At 35.8% G+C, this 17596-nt stretch overlaps 4 protein-coding genes across 8 annotated transcripts in view; 2 read left to right on the top strand and 2 right to left on the bottom strand.

Moving 5' to 3' along the window:
- The window catches only part of LOC124161956 (sialin-like), a 41648-nt gene extending 39429 nt beyond the window's left edge, over nt 1–2219 (top strand). For all 3 annotated transcript variants that reach the window (XM_046538247.1, XM_046538255.1, XM_046538239.1), the window contains one exon: nt 2003–2219. In XM_046538247.1, the coding sequence (XP_046394203.1) occupies nt 2003–2064 (62 nt within the window). In that variant the 3' untranslated portion in view covers nt 2065–2219. The remainder of the gene's footprint in view (nt 1–2002) is intronic.
- LOC124162001 (baculoviral IAP repeat-containing protein 5.1) lies at nt 1880–9497 on the bottom strand. Its single transcript, XM_046538314.1, has 4 exons — nt 9215–9497; nt 8242–8351; nt 2269–2383; nt 1880–2190 (listed from the first exon to the last, which is right to left on the bottom strand). Exons 1-4 carry the CDS (start codon nt 9317–9319, stop codon nt 2098–2100), a joined length of 423 nt encoding a protein of 140 aa, XP_046394270.1. The 5' UTR covers nt 9320–9497; the 3' UTR covers nt 1880–2097.
- A 145-nt stretch (nt 9498–9642) lies between these two features.
- The window catches only part of LOC124161918 (cilia- and flagella-associated protein 52), a 21994-nt gene continuing 14040 nt past the window's right edge, over nt 9643–17596 (top strand). The window contains exons 1-5 of the mRNA XM_046538176.1: nt 9643–9735; nt 9837–9932; nt 10023–10222; nt 15282–15459; nt 16857–17044. Of these exons, the coding sequence (XP_046394132.1) occupies nt 9857–9932; nt 10023–10222; nt 15282–15459; nt 16857–17044 (642 nt within the window). The 5' untranslated portion in view covers nt 9643–9735; nt 9837–9856. The remainder of the gene's footprint in view (nt 9736–9836; nt 9933–10022; nt 10223–15281; nt 15460–16856; nt 17045–17596) is intronic.
- Nucleotides 10533–17596, bottom strand: part of LOC124161987 — a 12762-nt gene continuing 5698 nt past the window's right edge. The window contains exons 1-4 of one of the 3 annotated variants that reach the window (XM_046538300.1): nt 13611–14682; nt 11392–11556; nt 10895–11108; nt 10533–10786 (exon numbers count right to left, since the gene is read on the bottom strand). In XM_046538300.1, the coding sequence (XP_046394256.1) occupies nt 11049–11108; nt 11392–11556; nt 13611–13874 (489 nt within the window). In that variant the 5' untranslated portion in view covers nt 13875–14682 and the 3' untranslated portion in view covers nt 10533–10786; nt 10895–11048. Of the gene's footprint in view, nt 10787–10894; nt 11115–11391; nt 11557–13610; nt 14683–17596 lie in introns of those variants that run through there. The other 2 variants (XM_046538291.1, XR_006865459.1) reach the window with 2 other exon arrangements.

The following is a 17596-nucleotide window of genomic DNA, read 5'->3' as shown; positions in this document are numbered from 1 at the left end:
ACGGCGTAAATACAGGGTTCTATTTACATTGGAGAGATAGGAAATATGACGGGACCCAGAAAAAAACTTGCAATTTGCGGGAAAACGTAAATTCCGATAACGCAAATACGGGGTTCTACTGTACATAGTCGTTAATTTCCTTTGTCTTAAGGATTTATAAATAGCTTTCTTCAACTGAATGAAGATTTTTTTCTTCAATAACATCATTGAAATCGTAATCCCACCACTCCATTTGGTGCAGCAAATTGTCTACGTAGGTGAGCACTTGACTCATGTGGTCGCTACTTCTCTCACCATGAGCGTACCCAGTGAGGGGCAGGAGGGAGCTGCCCCCCTTGGAAGCAAAAATCGCAAATGTCTTTAAGGAAAATAATATTTTTTCAAGCAAATATTTTTAAAAACTAAAAAAGAGCAGTTAAAGTTTCCTCAAAATGTTGATTTCATCCACCTTTCCTATGCTTAAATCTTGCCTATACCTTGAACAACCGATGATGAGGAACAACCAAAATGACGTAAAATGTATCTCCAGGCATTTCATTTTTCAAAAATTTTCTTGGACCCCATTGCCTGGAATGAGGGGTGCCACCCCTGGCCATCTCACCCCTCCCCCTCAAAGCATATTCCTAGTTACGCCACTGACCTAGCATAAAGACTTCACAAGCAACAGGAGGGTAGTGAGTGCATTGGGCTATTGTGCATCCTCCACACCAATTATTTTGGAGCATAAGTTGTCAGTCTAAGCTGAAAATGAGTAGTAGTGGCAGAAACATGGCAGCCTCTATCGATTCTCCTGCCAATTGCAAACTGCGGAGTAAAAATCACATAATTTGATGACTTGCTCCTGATTTGACATTCCTTTACTTTACTTAAAAATTATTCTTTGCAAAAAAGAATAATTTTTTAAATCGACTATGACTGGTGTTAAGACATGATTCAATGAGACCCACCCAAAACTAAGCAACGATCACTACAATAGATGTGGAAAAATTTACTTAGCAACTCAAGAAAAGCCAGATGAACCTTCAACACTAAATTTTATGGCTATGCGCGCTGAGTCAAGAACCGGTTAATGGGATTGGTCACCAGTATCCAATCGTAGTGACCCTACCATGGGCAATTGGGCTCAGGGAACCTCTCTAGTACACAAAAACTCTGCGAGCACTATAACATGTTTTGGGTCCAAAGAGGTGTGATGCAGATAGATTTCATGCAACTTGGGATGATGGTACGCAGCTGCTTAGTGTGAAACATATTGATTGGGCACAGCCTTTCAAAACATAAGAACACAGTGACTTTGGAATTTTTATGATCCATGAAAAAACCCATATTTATAGCACTGGTGCAGGGGAAAGGCTTCTTGAGCAAATTCAATGGGATACTTTTGATCACCTCCAATGCAATCCTGACCTAGCACCTATTCACTTCCATATTTTTGCTTAACTAAAGATGCGGCCAGTAGAGCAGCATTTTGTAATTGATGATGAACTTTAAGACAAAATTAAAACTCATTTATAACCTTGATGGCAATATTTTACGAAGGAAGGATTGTTAAGCTCATTCTAGGTATGGCCAATGTTACAATCATCAAGGTGATTACATACATTGAAGAAACCACAATTGAGCGCTATTTCTAACTTTAAATTTTTTAAACCATTCTATACATTTTATATTTCTGACCCATCAGAGGTTGAAAAAACAGCATTCATACAAATAATTTGATTATGTAATTTCGATGTCGAAGACAATACCTAAATCTGATGAAATATCAAAGATAATCAAAATTGATGCTGCTCATATTTTTATTACATTAAACATCCCTTTGCCATTCACTTAACTCACGCCATAAAGCACTTAGAAAAATAGAAAGAAAAGAGTAAAATAGGATAATATAAATAAAAAAATTTATTTCTCCTGTAGGAGAAAACACATTAAAATTCACAATCTAAACATTTGATTATTGTGAGTATATTAATTATAGATTCTTGGTTTCTAAAAACTGCAGGTCTCAGCAGTGATAAAACACCATTGGAATATGGTAGCATTGAGAACAGTGGAGAAGATTAAAATATGATGAAATGGACTTTCCAGAAGACATGGTCAAATTTTATACTTCCCCTTACTACCCATAAGTTCTTCAAGAGACGATACACCTTTGTTCCATAATGAATTACTTTCCTGTGTATAACGGGTCTGAAATAAAGAAAACCATGGAAGTAAAACACTGCCTTTCATTCAAATCCAATGGTTGACAAAGAGTAAATTACTTACAACAATGTTTGATACCCTGGTCTTTTCTAGTAATAAAAAACCTGCACACGTCAAGCTCTCAGGATTCTTGTCCTTGATAAAAGGGCACTTTCCTGAGTGGCTTACATGTTCTTGCCTGAAAATAATATTGCATTTAAGATTTACTTGTTTCAAGTAAAAAAATGCTCAATATCTTAATAAATAATTACAGGGTGTACAGCCAATCAAAGCAGAAAAATTCATGCATAATTCCCGGTTTTCCAGGGATATTCGACAAAATTCCAGGTTTATCATATGTGATTACAGCAATAGATTAGAATTTTAAAACACCCAAAATTACTTCAATAAGTACTTTTAACAAATATTACATTAATGTATTTACAAGGAAAAGGAATAGGTTAATTAACACACATTGTATTTAAAATTTAAATTAATGCAATGCAAGCCCAGAAGCTGCATCAACCTCACAAGTAGATGTTGACGTCAGCTGGCATTCTGTTATTCATGTTTTGAAGAGTGTCTGCCAGTAAACATTGAAAAATCAGGGAATTTTTCTCTATGATCTGGAAATTTGTTTATTTTTCAACCCTACATGCATTTCGGTTCTGTTGTCTTGGCTGACATTCCATGTTTTGATGCAACTGTACGAATTCTACGAAGCTACTGCACATAAAATGATGACAAACACATGCCACAAAATGGGTGTTGAACAGGAAAAATTTTATCTGAAAAGAATTTTCAATAAAATATTTTGAAATTTCAGGTTGTAGCAAAAATGCATGAATAATTCATGTACAATTCTTGGGAATAAAAATTCCCCCACAACTCCTGATTTTCCTGGTTGCTGAACACCCTGAATTAATATTATTTTTCAATGGTAGTTGATAAAAAAAAACTAATTGAACCATTACAATGAATTATCATCATATCCTATCCATAAAAAAATTGTTACTGTCTAAAACTACCCATAAAGGATGAAGAAAATCCCTGTGCATTTACATACTATGCATACACAATTACAGGGTTGTTACAGACCTGTAAACATTGAAAAACCAGGGAATTTTTCTCTATGATCTGGAAATTTGTTCATTTTTCAACCCTACATGTTTCATTTCACAAGGCCTTCATTTATATTATGAATTTTCTAATGGCTGAAACTGGGTGTAATGCGTTATCTCAGCGGAAATGATATGCTGTGATTATCTATCACGTAAAATAATGGTGCCATCAGATTTAATCGAAAGCCATGTCAGTGCAAATGCATTGCATTGCTTATACATAGTGACCAAGTGAGCTACATGGCCTTGACAGTCTGGATGCAACTAAGGGATGAGGTGTAGGGATGCGACCAAGTTCAGTGATAAGATATCAGCAGAGGTGTGTTGGATAACCTGATAGATTTTTTCTATTACAAAAGAACATCGAAATAAAAAAAACTTATGAGACATCAATTCAGTGTTTTGAAAACTGATTCTTTGAAGTAGGAGTGGGGGGTAGTGGGAGTAGAAATTTTTAGCTATAAATGTGTTATTTTATGGTATCACAAGCCCTAAGAAATACTTTTAAGGAATAAAACGAAGAATGTTAATATATTGATGTAATGTTGACAGGAAGAAAAACAAGGTAAGTAAGTCCTCTGTTTTTCATTGTTTGTTTCAATCACCTCAAACTCATCAGATATGATTATGAAGTAAAGATTAAGCTGAAAACAATACAGAATTAAGCAGGAAAAGTGTTAATGCAGTTAGTTTTTCTGTGTCCCCTTGCATGATTTAGGCATTTTGCACAAAGTCGAGGGCTCATAATTTCTGCTCTGATAGTAGTCTCTCTACTCTTCCATAATTTTTCTAACCAGTTTCTACCAGTAGTACACATACCTCTATTTTGAGTCATTTTGCCAAATTTTTCTGCTGCTGCCAACCCTGCGTCAATTAAGTCTAGTACTAATGGAGTCAAATGCATTTCAAAGAAAGGACTGATATCCTTTTCAATGCAAATAAATTCCACACAATTGTTGTGGCAATAAGCTTGTCAGTTCTCCTAATAAAGATAAAATGTCCTCAAACTCAACAGTATTCAAATGCATTACCAATAGAACCTGCAAGTCAACTGTCTTCTTTTCCTTGAAGATGCTTTGTTTGGTATATCGTAGGGTATTCAGAGGGAAATCTGTATGCTGTTGTCATTACATTAAGGAATGTAGAGTAGAATTCAAAGGATCACTTCCAATATGCACAATATGCCATCAAATCCACAATCCATTCCATAGAGTTGGGGCCATCATGAGAGACACTTAGGTAGAGGGACATCTGCTGATCTGTCAGGTTTTTAGACTACAAAAAATGGAGATGGTTTGACTTGCATTTCCCTCCCTCATCAACCAAAGAATAACAACCTGCCATCAATGAAACCTACCTTTCTTCTGAGCAGTAGTGCAGCGAGGGGGGTGGGTATTGGGTGATAAAACCCCCCCCAGAGCTCAGAGAAATTTTTAAGTTTAATCCAATTTACTTATTTGGATCAGTATTACTTACAGAATAGTGTTAGGATGAATCAAATATCCCTCAGAAAGCTGTAAAACTCGCCATTTTCAATCATTATTCTTAAGAATTTTCTGGAGGAGGGCCCCCCGCAACTACTGCTTACCCTGGTGGGCATGCGATACCCCCACACCCATGCATATTAGTTGCGCCTAAAACCCCCCCTAGACTTAATTCTTAGCTGCCCCCCTGCCCCTGAGTAACAGTGGCAGCACAAATTTTGCAGATATATTTTTTCCTCTTATCCATTCATTTTATGCTAGAAAAATTTGGCATCCCTAGCATGGTCTCTGGGGCATGGTTTGAAAAGATCACTTTTTTAAATTATTTTTTAAAATTTAATTTGGCATCCCCAGCATGGTCTCTAGGGCATGGTTTCTACCAGGCACCTAGCCAGAAATTTGCTTCAGGGGTGCTTGAGAGGGATACGGATTGCCTATGCTGATATTTTGTCAATTTGCCCACATCGGAAAACCACACACTTTGATAAGTCAGCTATATACTTAGTTTCCTTTATATTGTACATTACCTTCATCATTCACAACTGGCAGACATGAAATGTAGCTACATATATCGGAAAATAGAGAGTCAGATTGCCCCTGTGAATATTACCACTGATACCAAGTTGATTGCACGTCATTGGGGTGATGCCACTGAAGTGTATTTACAATCTATATATATAAAAGAAAGCCGAAAATCGTGTTAGTTAGAACACTTATAACTCGAGAACGGCTGAACTGATTTTAGTGACATTAGGCTCTTTGGATTCGTCTCAGCCCCGGATAACATATAGGACATTAAAAAATAGGAAAACTTTTAAAAAAAAATTCAACTTTATCTTAGAGATATGTTTTTAGGAGTTGATTGTTAAGACGGTCAAAAAAATAAGATTTTTTTTTCGTTTTTACTAATGTATTGACTGATCTTTTTAACAATATTAAAAAAATTAAATGTTCAAACATGTTAAAAATATTAAAGTAATATTAAAATAGTATTAAAATAATTGAATTAGAGGTAAGCTCAGCTCGAATTGAGTTGTCAACAAACACATAACTACCGTGTGTGTAAACAAATCTCCAAGCAATTGTTGATTATCAGTAATGTCCGTGTACTCTGCATGAATTCAAATATTTTAAATTTGTAATAAACGAAGACGAAGTCACCAACTATCTATCTGAATATTTAAAGTCCTTGGATGCTACTTGCTTACCACGGCACGATTTACAGCTAAAGGTAGGCTCTGTGTTCATGATCTTTCGAAACCTTAACCAGCCAAAACTATCCAACGGAACGAGTTTGGTCATTAAAAAAAACTGATAATGAAAGTGATTCACGCCACTATACTCAAAGGAAAATTCAAAGATGAGGAAGTTCTCAATCCGAAGATTCCATGATCCCAACTTATATGCCTTTTTGAGCTTAAAGGTATTCAATTTCCAATTCGTGTTGCAATCGTGATAACGATTAACAAATCGCATGGTCAGTCTTTCAGTTTTTGTGATGTTTGTTCTCATGTGTCAGTGAAAACCCATGATTTTCTCGTGGTAAATAATATGTGGTATGTTTACGAGTCGGTAAACCATCCGCAGTATTTCTTCCTTCGCTTCAAGGGCGCAGCTAGGAATTAAGGATAGGCGCAGCTAATACTGGCGGGTTGTAGGGTATAGAAAACTCGCCAAGGTAAGCGAGAGGTGTGGGGGCCCTCCCCAGACATTTTTTAGGATATAAGGTTCAAAATGGTAGGTTTTGCGGCTGTGCGAACAGTTAAATATTTTGTGACTCATCCGTCCCCCTAATATTAATAACCAAATGTTTTATAAAAAGATTCTCTGAGCTTTTGGGGGGGTTTTAACCCTCAAAAACCCCCTCGCTGCGTCCCTGCTTCGCTTCGCTATTTTTATTTAGCTTCATTCGCTTTATTTTGTGCCTGATAACAAAACAAAAACTGTTGTTAATCAGAAGGCGCTTGACGCAAGACATTAAACTCGAATGTGTAGGGCACACCGTGGTGCATTTACGCATGCAACACGTTTACGCAGTGCATTTTTTCCAAACAGAGGTACTATAACTGGCGCGCCTAAAGTCATTTGATACGAATGCTGCTTCATAGGGGCTTTTCTTACACTATTTTGAGCATCAGTCATGCGTCGGTCTAGCATTGCGTTAACCTGCCCCGTGAACGAGCCAAGTTTACGCTACGGACTTATACCTAAAAACAATTTTTTACAGTTAATAACACAAATAGCCAGCAACTGAATGCGTATAATTTTTATTTCATCAATATTTTCTCATTTAATTTATAATAAATCCAATATGATTAAAACGATACAGCCGCTCTTTATTGATAAATGGTGCAACTAAACTATAAGTTCATTGAATGTTAGGCGGTACGAAGTTCGCCGGGTCAGCTAGTTTTATATAAACAAGTGTACATCACACTTGGTGGTACACTGATAAAAATATTCTGTGGAAAAACAAAGTTTAATTTTTCATTCAAAAGGAGCAAATTCCACAAAGGATCGCCAGAAACCATCTACTTCATTGAAAGTTGTTTACTTTTACAGGAAAATAGAGAGTTTATCAATATAAAATCATATTTCCCTCCAAACAATGTACACCATTAATGGAACCGATGAAGAAGCCTCAGTTATTCCATACTACCTCAGATTTGGAGGCTACTTTGAATACCACCATAGGATGTCGGCAAAGAAAATGATATTAGTATGTATTATAAAAACACATCAAGGTCGTCTTAGCCTCACCTTGATATGGGATTAGAATAATGTAGAAATGAAAATTTCCCTAAACAGCCGCTTATTGCTACTAATACTATAACTTTTGAAATTGCAGCATAAATTCCATTATATTGAAGAATGATATATTTATTGTGAATATCAGAATCACTATGATGCTCATTTGTTGACCTTTTCCTCGTGAGGTTTGTGGTTGCTCATTTTAGTAGTGCAAAACGTAAGTGAGAATATTTCATTCTAGTTCTATTTTAAGGAGGCAAATCTTTAAAATTCATGACGAAAGTGTGTACCCCAATGTAAGTAGATTTTATTTCATTCGACTCCAAAACGTTATAATGGTACTTTTTCTCCAGTCTTACTTGATTGAATAATGAAAGTGGCTCTGTTATAATTCAAATAATATTCATGCATGCCAAATGATAACCAAAAGTTTGTCTGGGTCTAGTGTTTCAACCTATGAATACACCTTTTGCCATTTGATATTGGGCTGAAGCACCCAAAGCCTCACCCTGACTTCGTACCCAGTTCCTGCCATTGCACATTGTTTTGACATAAATGTGATCGCAGTGCCATGCAACATGCAGCTATGGATGCATGGTTCTTTGAAAGCAGTGCCTTAGGTGTAATGGGTTAACTGCAGTACTATAAATACTTGCGGTCTAAATACTGGTATATAGAAACAAAAAATATCACATGCTTACCACGGATCATCATCTGGCGTCCACCCATCAAGTTCTTTGCGGCATACAAAACATATGACTAAGTCTGGCTCCTGGTCAGATCCAGAGTATACAAATCCAGCTTCTGCAAGCTAATGACATAGAAAAAATTAACATCTTTTTCTCAAATTATTAGACATCACTGTACGGAAGAGTAGTGAATACTATGGCAAAAAAGCATTTATATGCTACAGTAATTAAGAGATAAATTTATTTTCGTAGAAGATAAAATCATTCCACAAGAGGTATCAACGGCGAAGCTATGAGATTATTTAGTTTTATGGCTAAGGCCAATCACCTCATAGTACTTGCATTTTAAATTTAGCTACATTCAACTTGTTAATCTCTGCCACTGATGCGAGCGAATATCGGCAAATTTCCGCGGAGGGGAGCTTTTTAAATTCACTTTATCTTTACTATGTAAATTCTAAAAGGCACTCTCAAGGTAGCCCTAAAGAGACTTTCAAAATTTTGTAGGGATACTACACTGTTAAAGAGCCTTCTGCAGCACATTGCAGAAAGAAAAATTAGCCCTAATTAAGACATATAACAATAAACATCAGTATATTGATAAAATCTCATCACTACCCTCTTCTGATAAGTTAAGCCTGTAAACCTTAATTCACAACAAAACCCATAATGGTAATATGGAAGCTCTGGATACGCGTTACATTCATCAAATCACAATAACGGATATACTACAATCTAATGGATATTTACATATAAATACACGGAAATTACGATAAACCCATTACGATTTTTTCTCCCAGCAGCTAATGAATGATACCACTAATGGCGGATATATTATTAAGGCCATCATTAAAATATGATTTTTAGTAAAATAATATTGGGACGTTTAGTTCCAAGAGGTAGATACCCAACCTCAAAAACTAATCCAAATATGTCAGGGGGTATAACACTGTGGTATTAATAAGCGTGAGGGCAAAATGATTACCTTTTTTGGAGTGCAAGCGCAATTTTCAGTAAATGGCCAGTTCTTGAAAGTTTCCAACCTACACTCAAAAGAATGAAAACGAAATTCTGAGTCGATTTTTTCCATTATTTCCCGGAGTGGCGAAGTTAAATTTAACACACACGAAAAAGCTCAAACTGCTTAAGACTGGCGATATTGCAAGAGAGTTGTTTTTAAGGCTCGTTGTGCGTAAACACAATCTGTCATTCGTAACAGTAAATAATCATGAAGTCGAAATCAAGAAAACCGTGCCCGCAATTTAACCGCCAAAAACAAAAGGGTACCTAAAATTGCTGCGTTGCGGCGTTGCCATCGTAGGGAAAGTGACCGCGTACATTCGAGCTCAAAATTACGACGGACATGTCTCCGATGTTTTGGTGCTGATCAATTACTGACACATTTCGTTCTTAAAGGAATGAAGTCACACGAATATAACTTTTTCAATATATCTGACACTTTCTGCGATATTCTGTGAGGGTTCAATCTTTTCATCACATCATAAGGTATCCATAGCAACCACAACTTGCATTGACCCACCTTTTACTTTTGCCTATATTACGGATCTAAAGGAACAGGTGTTTATTATTTCATTTATCATTGGCAGTTTAGTAACTCTCCGTGAGAATGGATAAAACTGCCGAAGAAGAAAATATCAAGGAGGTTGAAGATTTGGCCCTGATTTCAGTAATTGGCTTTGAAGGTAAGACGTTGTTATTTGGCTATTTAAGAAATTTCAACGCATTAATTTATTGAGAACACCCTTGCGAACTAAATTCTCTAATATTCTCAGGTGGGACCAGGCATGGTCTAATTTCACATCCAGATAAGAAACATATAATATATCCAATGGGGACCAAGGTAATAGTGCAAAATTGGGAAACCAAGAAACAAGTATTTCAAGGGAGTCACAGTAATAATGTGTCTGCAATCACCATCTCTTGCTCTGGAAAATATATTGCCACAGGCGAAACCACACAAATGGGTTTCAAGGTAATTATCACAATAAAGCCATGGTTTTGCAATTATCAGTTTTGTGATGAAGAATTTGTCTTCATGGGTTCACAAGCTTCCTTCTAAGAATGTCAATAACTGACCAATGCGCAAAGAATTTCAAGTATACTTTACCACATGTAGCAGTGTAAACCGGTCAGTATTGATTCCGGCACGACTGTAGTTGGACCCTCCCTATTGTAAATCCCTACAGGGAATTGGCAATGGGGATTTTCCCTGCAGGGAATCATTCCCCATAGGGAATAGGAAAAATGTGGAGATCTTCCTCGAAAAAATTAAAATCAACCACTAAAAATATTTAATAATTTATTCAATAGAAATTTGTCACTGGACAAATTCAAACTTATTTATTAGTAGCCTTCTCTAGCCTCCTCATCCTCTCCTGCTTCTTTTTCTCAGCAAAACCAGGAATTTTTGATTTCGCCATTGTGATACCCACTTGGGTCATTGCTGCTTTATAGCCCTGACTCGCAGGACACATTCGTATGTCTCTGATAACATTCTCAGGCTGCTGAGTAATTTCACACCATTTCAGCATGACAGCTGTAAAGAAAATAGTTCAGTTTAAACAAAAACAAAATGGTTTAAAATTCTAATCAACATCAATAGCGGCATACTAATCCCTACAATACATCTTCCTGAAAGCCTCACCTTCAACAGCCTTCTTCACACAATCAGGAAAAGGCTTCTTTGGTGGGTTTCTTGCGTCTGCATTAGCAGACCTGTATCCAGTATAATTATACTTCTCTGCCTCTCTTCTTAGAAGTACCCTGGTTGCATCCCCGGCTATCCTCTTCAATTTGATCTACGCAAGCACCGCATTACTTGCACTTTTTGGGACCCATTGTCCCCATCCCCAATGAACCTGATACTAAAAATAAAATTAACAAATAGCTCTTACGAAATTGAATACATATAAAAGTTCATTCTTCCATACATTGAAAATTTTCTGAGTGCACAAGAATATTACTTCTGCATGTTGCCACATTTAGAAACAATAATAATACCATACTGAATATGAACATGACAGCAACCAATACTCAAAACTTGCAACATGTGAGAACAATAAACTATGAGAGAGAATTGGATTTAGCACACACTTCAAGCACTGAATTAGACTGGGTAAACAAAACAATTAAGACCAATACCTTCCCATTGGTCTCAGCCCAAATTGGTTCCTCCATTCCTCCAGCAGTTTGCAGCAGACCACCAGCTTCTTCACTTCCTGCATATTCCTTATCATCAATGACCCCTGCTTCCCCATTGAAGTCAACTGCCACATTTTCCACCTCCAATATCCATGTCCAGTGAAACTACAATATGATACATGTACAATTAAACAATGATCCACTCTAGCAAGAATTTACGCTCAACATGAATTAATGCAATGCATTGGAACTTGGAAAACCACTGTTACCCTCCTCCTTACTTGACACTTGTTATAACCATACCTGTGTCCTCAGATCAATTTTCCCAATCTTTGATTACCAACCCAACTATTCCTATGCTACTGGGAAAAATGCATACACATTACTATCCCATTGAGCATTTTTAACGAGCACTATAGATGTGACCATTATTAGATGATATAAGCTGACCACAAAGTAAGTTTATATCACCTAATTTAAATGACGAGAATGTCGTTTGGGTACTACTCTTTACCTGAAAGTCTACTAAGGTCTGAGTTTTAGTGGAATCTAGGAGCAAACCTTCTCCATCCTATTGGTTTAAGTCAAATTTGTAAATATATCTTATCTCTTAACCCAAATTATTACAAATAGTGTGTGTAAACAGTAGTTGGCCAAGCTCCCTTCAATCGCATTCCCTTTAACACAGCTATCAGGTATCATCTTAAATACTGCTGGTATTTCTTTACTCCAGCCCTTCCACAGCCACTTTCATAGTTAATTCTAGTTTCAATCAATCTCTGAGGTAAACTACCTGTCTTAAACATGTGAAGAGAGGGACATAGTGACCACTTTCACATTTAGTTGCAATGCCCTGACTTTTCAAAATTTCTTCCAGAATTTTCAAGACATTCTGATAGCATGAAATTTGTGGAATTTCATCACTTTAGATAATAAGCAAATTTTTAGTCCTGCTAAATATGTAACCTAATGCAAAAATGAGAAAAATTATTTTGAATGGCTATATTTATGACTTGTTGAGAATGAGACACTCACACATACACTTATGATTATGAGGAAATAGCATCCCTACAAGCACAAAAAGGATCAAATCTGTATTTTAGGGAGATTTCATAATATGTACATCAAATCTAGATTTCCAAATCCTTTTTAAATACGGATTAAATCTGTTTCCGAAGTTTCTGCGCCACTAGCGGTGCTAGCGTCGGTGACGTGATTTTGCAAAATGGCCGAAACATTAGTGATGAACTGTGAAAGTGTGGTAAAGAGCTCTCGGGATCGCGAATGGGTCAGGAACTCCATATCTGCCCATGCAGATATGGAGTTCCTGACCCGGCTGTGATATAAATAGATATTTGTACCTTTTTAATAAAATATCAATTATTATGAGTCATTTTTTCTCAATCCAAATAAACAATCTTTTTCCTTCAAGTCAGTTTATTATTGCATAGTGGTTAGTTAATTTTTAAAGATTTTGCTTATTGGTTAATTGGCAATTGCTTGATGATATAATTCTTGTTGGAGCTAAGGGGTGAATAGGTAGAGATCTTATTGTGGTGGTCAGAGGGTTTTCCCTTCAGGGAAGCTTCCTCAATATATTTCATTAATTGTAACGCAAAGGTTTCTTGATAAAAGTTCAAATGAAAAGCAGTACTATGATGTATCCCTGGAAAATCTAGATACTGAAATCTGTATTTAATCCCTGAAAAATCTGTATTGTGGGGCAAGACATTTCATGTATTAAATCTAGATATAATATGAGAAAAAAAGGACATAGCAACACCTTTGCAACAGATTAAATCTAGATATTATTGAGATTTCGTGGATTTCAAAATTCGTGTTTAATACAGATTTAATCCTTTCTGTGTTTGTAGGGATCATTTAACTTGTGCAACAAAAAAATATTTTCCAGACCTTTCCCTCTCCCTCAGACATTCCAAGATTCTCATGCACAATAAATTTCCCTAAACCTCCAGGTTTTCAAGAAAATGACACCCTGAATGAAGCATTTGAAAATACACAATAAAATTTGTTAAATCAATCCCCTTAGAAAGAACTAAGGTAAACCACTAGTACATGAGCTAAACTATGAGATTATCCAGGATTACATTAATTTAAAATAAGCTCAGGCCCTTGGCACAACTAAACCCTGAGTCGAAAACAAAATAGCAAGTTAAAAACTTCTCATCACCTTTTTCATTTTATGGAAGTGAACTTACCACCATTGAGAGCAACGGGTGTAACACTAGTTGCTGCACTGCATTTCGGACTTTCAATACGCTCAGAAGTGTAACACTGTAACAACACTGTACAACTGCTTCATTATCTCTGGCTTCTATATCTTCATTATCCAGGCCTGGTTGGCGCATGATAGACTTTTTGAAAAATATGCTTTCACACACCAATCTAACACATACTTTTGACTGTATACAGGCAACAATGCGAAATCCGCAAGAACATTTCACCTCTTTCAAAAAATTCATCCAAATTCTTCTTATAATCCACAGATTCCATTGAAATCATGCTCAAACGTTTTATGAATGGGTCTCTTTGATAATAAATCCGGGATTTGTTGAAAAAAATGAAGTAACCATAATGCGCGGCACCAATTGGCAAATAAGGGGTTCCAACTCCGGTTCACCCTTGATTTCTTTTTATTACAAACAGTGTTGTTGCCATTGCATGTACACCTGAGTACTTAGGAAAATTAAATGCAGACTACGGAAAAAACTTTAATGCCCTGAAAAATATTTTACTTTGTACTTCCAGGTCATTGCAGTTTACATTTTAGCATTATTAAAGCATTTTAAGCTCTTATAAGAGCTTAAAATGCTTTAAGAGAGACTAGTGTCTTCCACCACTCCTCTGCCTTGATGTATCTGCCTCTTGCAAGTGTTATATCTTGCATTCCAGGAACTAGCACAACTTGAAATTCATCCCCATTGTCACATTATAATTTATAATTTATGGGTTTTCCCCAAAGTATGTTAACCTTAGTAGATAATTATATGTATATTATAGTAGCATAAATAATAATAAATATTGCAGTTTCTTACAATAGCACTATTTTTCCTCTTTATGCATTTTAATTCCCAGGTATGTCCATTATTATTATAGCAATTATAAAGATTATATACTATAGTAAATAATTTTAAAAAATTCTTAGCATGCCATTACAGTTAGGATTTCATCTTTCATTCACCAGTTGCTCCTTGTTAACAGGGCGAGCAATTTCAGCATCAGAAAAAAAATTTCCTTGTATATTTTATCATTATAAAATTTTCATAGTTCTCATGTTCAGGGATTCCAATTCATTAAATAATTATCTGTATGATTTAACTCCTAAAATCATCATGAGTGAATCAGAAATTTAATTGAATGCAGAAACTTTCTTATTTGCCTTCAAAATCATATTTCAACAAATATATATTAGTTAACTAACAATTGTATAAAAAAAAAAATACAAAGCCCAGGAAATTTGTATGTTTTTTCTAAATTACAAGTCATACTAAAAAACAAATGGATAAACCATAAGTATGAGTAAAATCTATTTCAGTCGTATTATACGTAAATATAGATACCCCTGTATGCACATGTGTAAGAAATTCTGGGAATATGCACTGGGGTTAGGTACAATACTATAAGTCCTGTCATGTAGACCAAATCTAAATACATACATAGCTCTGTTAGCATGGACTAAAAAGTGGAAAATGGGAATTTTTCTCTTAGTTCATCAAAGTTGTGTATAAGATTACAGTAGACCGAATGAAAACAACAAAAAGCTTCTGGACTGTAGTAAAGAAAAGGCAAAACTTGTTTCTGGAGTTCACTAATTCCCTCTTCAGCAAAGGGTCTAAAACATGTTGTACATTTAAAAAATCTTATTGTAGGCCCCAGTAACTATTTGGGATTTGGAAGAAAAAAAAACATTTCAAAAATATGAAATTCATAAGATGAAAGTTGTTGCAGTGGCCTTCTCATCTGACGAAAGACTTGTATTCTCACTGGGTGGAAGAGATGATTCAAATGTAATTGTGTGGGATCTAAAAAATATGGAAGCTATCTGTGGTAAGTTGATATCTGTCATGAAAAGTTAATTTCTACAGTGAAATATTAAGCACTCTGATTATATCTCTTACAAATAATGTGACAAATATATATATTTTTTTTAATTTTAGGGCTCAGTTGTTTTTAATTACCTATGTAGTCCGTCCATGGTTGCATATCAAGTAATTTAGAGTTTTTCATGTAATCTCAAATAACTGCAATTTCATGCATATGATTCCTTTTTAGCAGTATGGAAAAGATTTATTAACACACAACCTATGATGCAACCAGATGCTATCTTCAGTCTAGTGTGTCTTGGTAACATGCTGGGAAGGGGCAAAGGGCCCCTCCCATGCCTCACAACCATAGTGCATTGAACCTCAACAGCAACTCTTTTCCATTTCACAACCTTATTCAGTCACAAATATAACACTTGGCCGGCCAAAGGGTGATGAGACCAAGAACCATGGTGTGAGGGGAAGGGTCAGTAATGGACCTGGACCATTAGAAAATGTGAAAATGTTCTCCTCTGGTTATATCTAAAACAAAACAATAATTGTATAGATATTTCAATAATCAATTCCCAACTCTGGGCTGAAACTACGCATAACAATAATTACATACATTGAAGAATGATTAACCACTTTCATTGATAAATGTGTTCTTACAATGTTGGAGGGGTCCAAACAGCTGTTAGGTGATCCTATATAAAGTCAAGACCATGGGCGTACCCAGCGAGGGGCAGTAGGGAGCAGCAAATAATTCTAAAAACTAATAAAGAGCTGCTACAGTTTCCTTAAAATGTTGATTTCATTCACCTTTTCAATGCTTAAATCTTACATACAACTTGAACAACCAAGCTTTCCCCCCCACTAGTTTAGATACTAGATATGCCCTTTATTATGTTACATTACTCTGCGTAAAATCAAAGTTACCTTTAATTTATTTTAATATTTCATCTTTAATATCACAGCATGAGGTATTTTTTATTAAAATATTAAATCGATACCTCCACTGTACAAGCGCTCAACTATCACCCACCGAATCAAATCCGCTCATCTAGTAGCCCAACAATACGAATGCACTCAGCTGGCAGTATCTGGAGCATAAACTCGCACCTCCCATTCTCCAAGCTTTGGAGGTGACCGTTTAAACTCTGGATACTACCAGCGGAGTGCATTCATATTGTTGGGCTCCTAAATGAGCGATATCATTCGGTGGGCGATAGTGGAGCACTATTGCAGAGGAGGTATCACAATATGTATACTTTTAAAACTAACAAATGTTGTATTAGTCTTTGAGTGAAAGAGTATCTTCATTTATTTTTAAGGATTTATAAAAACCGTATTGATTTTTAAAATCCACTCGGAAGAAAAACTGAAAGCATGCTGACACTATTTTCTCCCATGCAATTAAAGGCAGTCCTGCAGTGGGTCCCTCATCAGGTGAAGTAACCACTATATGTACTCCCAGCTTGCATTCAAGGTTCTTCTTGACTGGTGGAAATGGGAATTTACGTATTTGGAATATAATTCCAGAAACAAGGACTTTAAAATTTCGAGAGGCATCTGTTGGTATGACTAAGAGACATGTATTATGCATAGTGGTGAGTAAGGATTACTATGTTTATAGTGAATTAAAGTCAATCTTCCGTATTTCTTCATTCGGGCCAATAGATATTCTTTCTACTTTATTTTTAATAGGCAGTTAAAAAAAACTCATTCCCAAAAAGGGAAAATCCTGAAACAGCAATTATTTCAAAGAAATTATTATTACGAAAATTATTATCAATGGAAATTATAAAACATTTTACTGACCTTAAGAGATGGCATTTGAAGTCTTTTTTTAATGAATTCTGTCTGTTACTCAAGGATGCAATCTGATAAAAAAACAATGCTAGGTACTACTTCCTAAAGCTTTGGATGTCATTCACTTTAAGGTCTGAAACCAAAATTATACAAATCCAAAAATCCACGCAGCCAAAATGCTATGAAATGGGAAGGTACAAAATTTTGTCCAACTCAAAAAGGCATGATAGTTTTGCACAATACAGATAGTGAATACAGTAGACTCTCGTTAATACAAACAACGTTATTAAGAAGTTATCGTTTTTACGAAGCAAATCGTTGGTCCCGACATAAAGGCCTATCCAAGCTAT

The sequence above is a fragment of the Ischnura elegans genome, chromosome 1, assembly GCF_921293095.1.
Source record: "Ischnura elegans chromosome 1, ioIscEleg1.1, whole genome shotgun sequence".
In the NCBI taxonomy this organism is placed as follows: domain Eukaryota; kingdom Metazoa; phylum Arthropoda; class Insecta; order Odonata; family Coenagrionidae; genus Ischnura; species Ischnura elegans.
This window is presented reverse-complemented; position numbering and strand designations above follow the sequence as displayed.

What these genes read in the sequence shown, in the direction of transcription:
- LOC124162001 (XM_046538314.1), bottom strand. Translation starts at nt 9,319, where the DNA reads ATGGAAAAAATCGACTCAGAATTTCGTTTTCATTCTTTTGAGTGTAGG. An exon ending in GCGCTTGCACTCCAAAAAAG is followed by an intron (nt 8,352 to 9,214) that starts GTAATCATTTTG and finishes CTATGTCATTAG; the next exon opens with CTTGCAGAAGCTGGATTTGT. An exon ending in CCAGGGTATCAAACATTGTT is followed by an intron (nt 2,191 to 2,268) that starts GTAAGTAATTTA and finishes TCTTTATTTCAG; the next exon opens with ACCCGTTATACACAGGAAAG.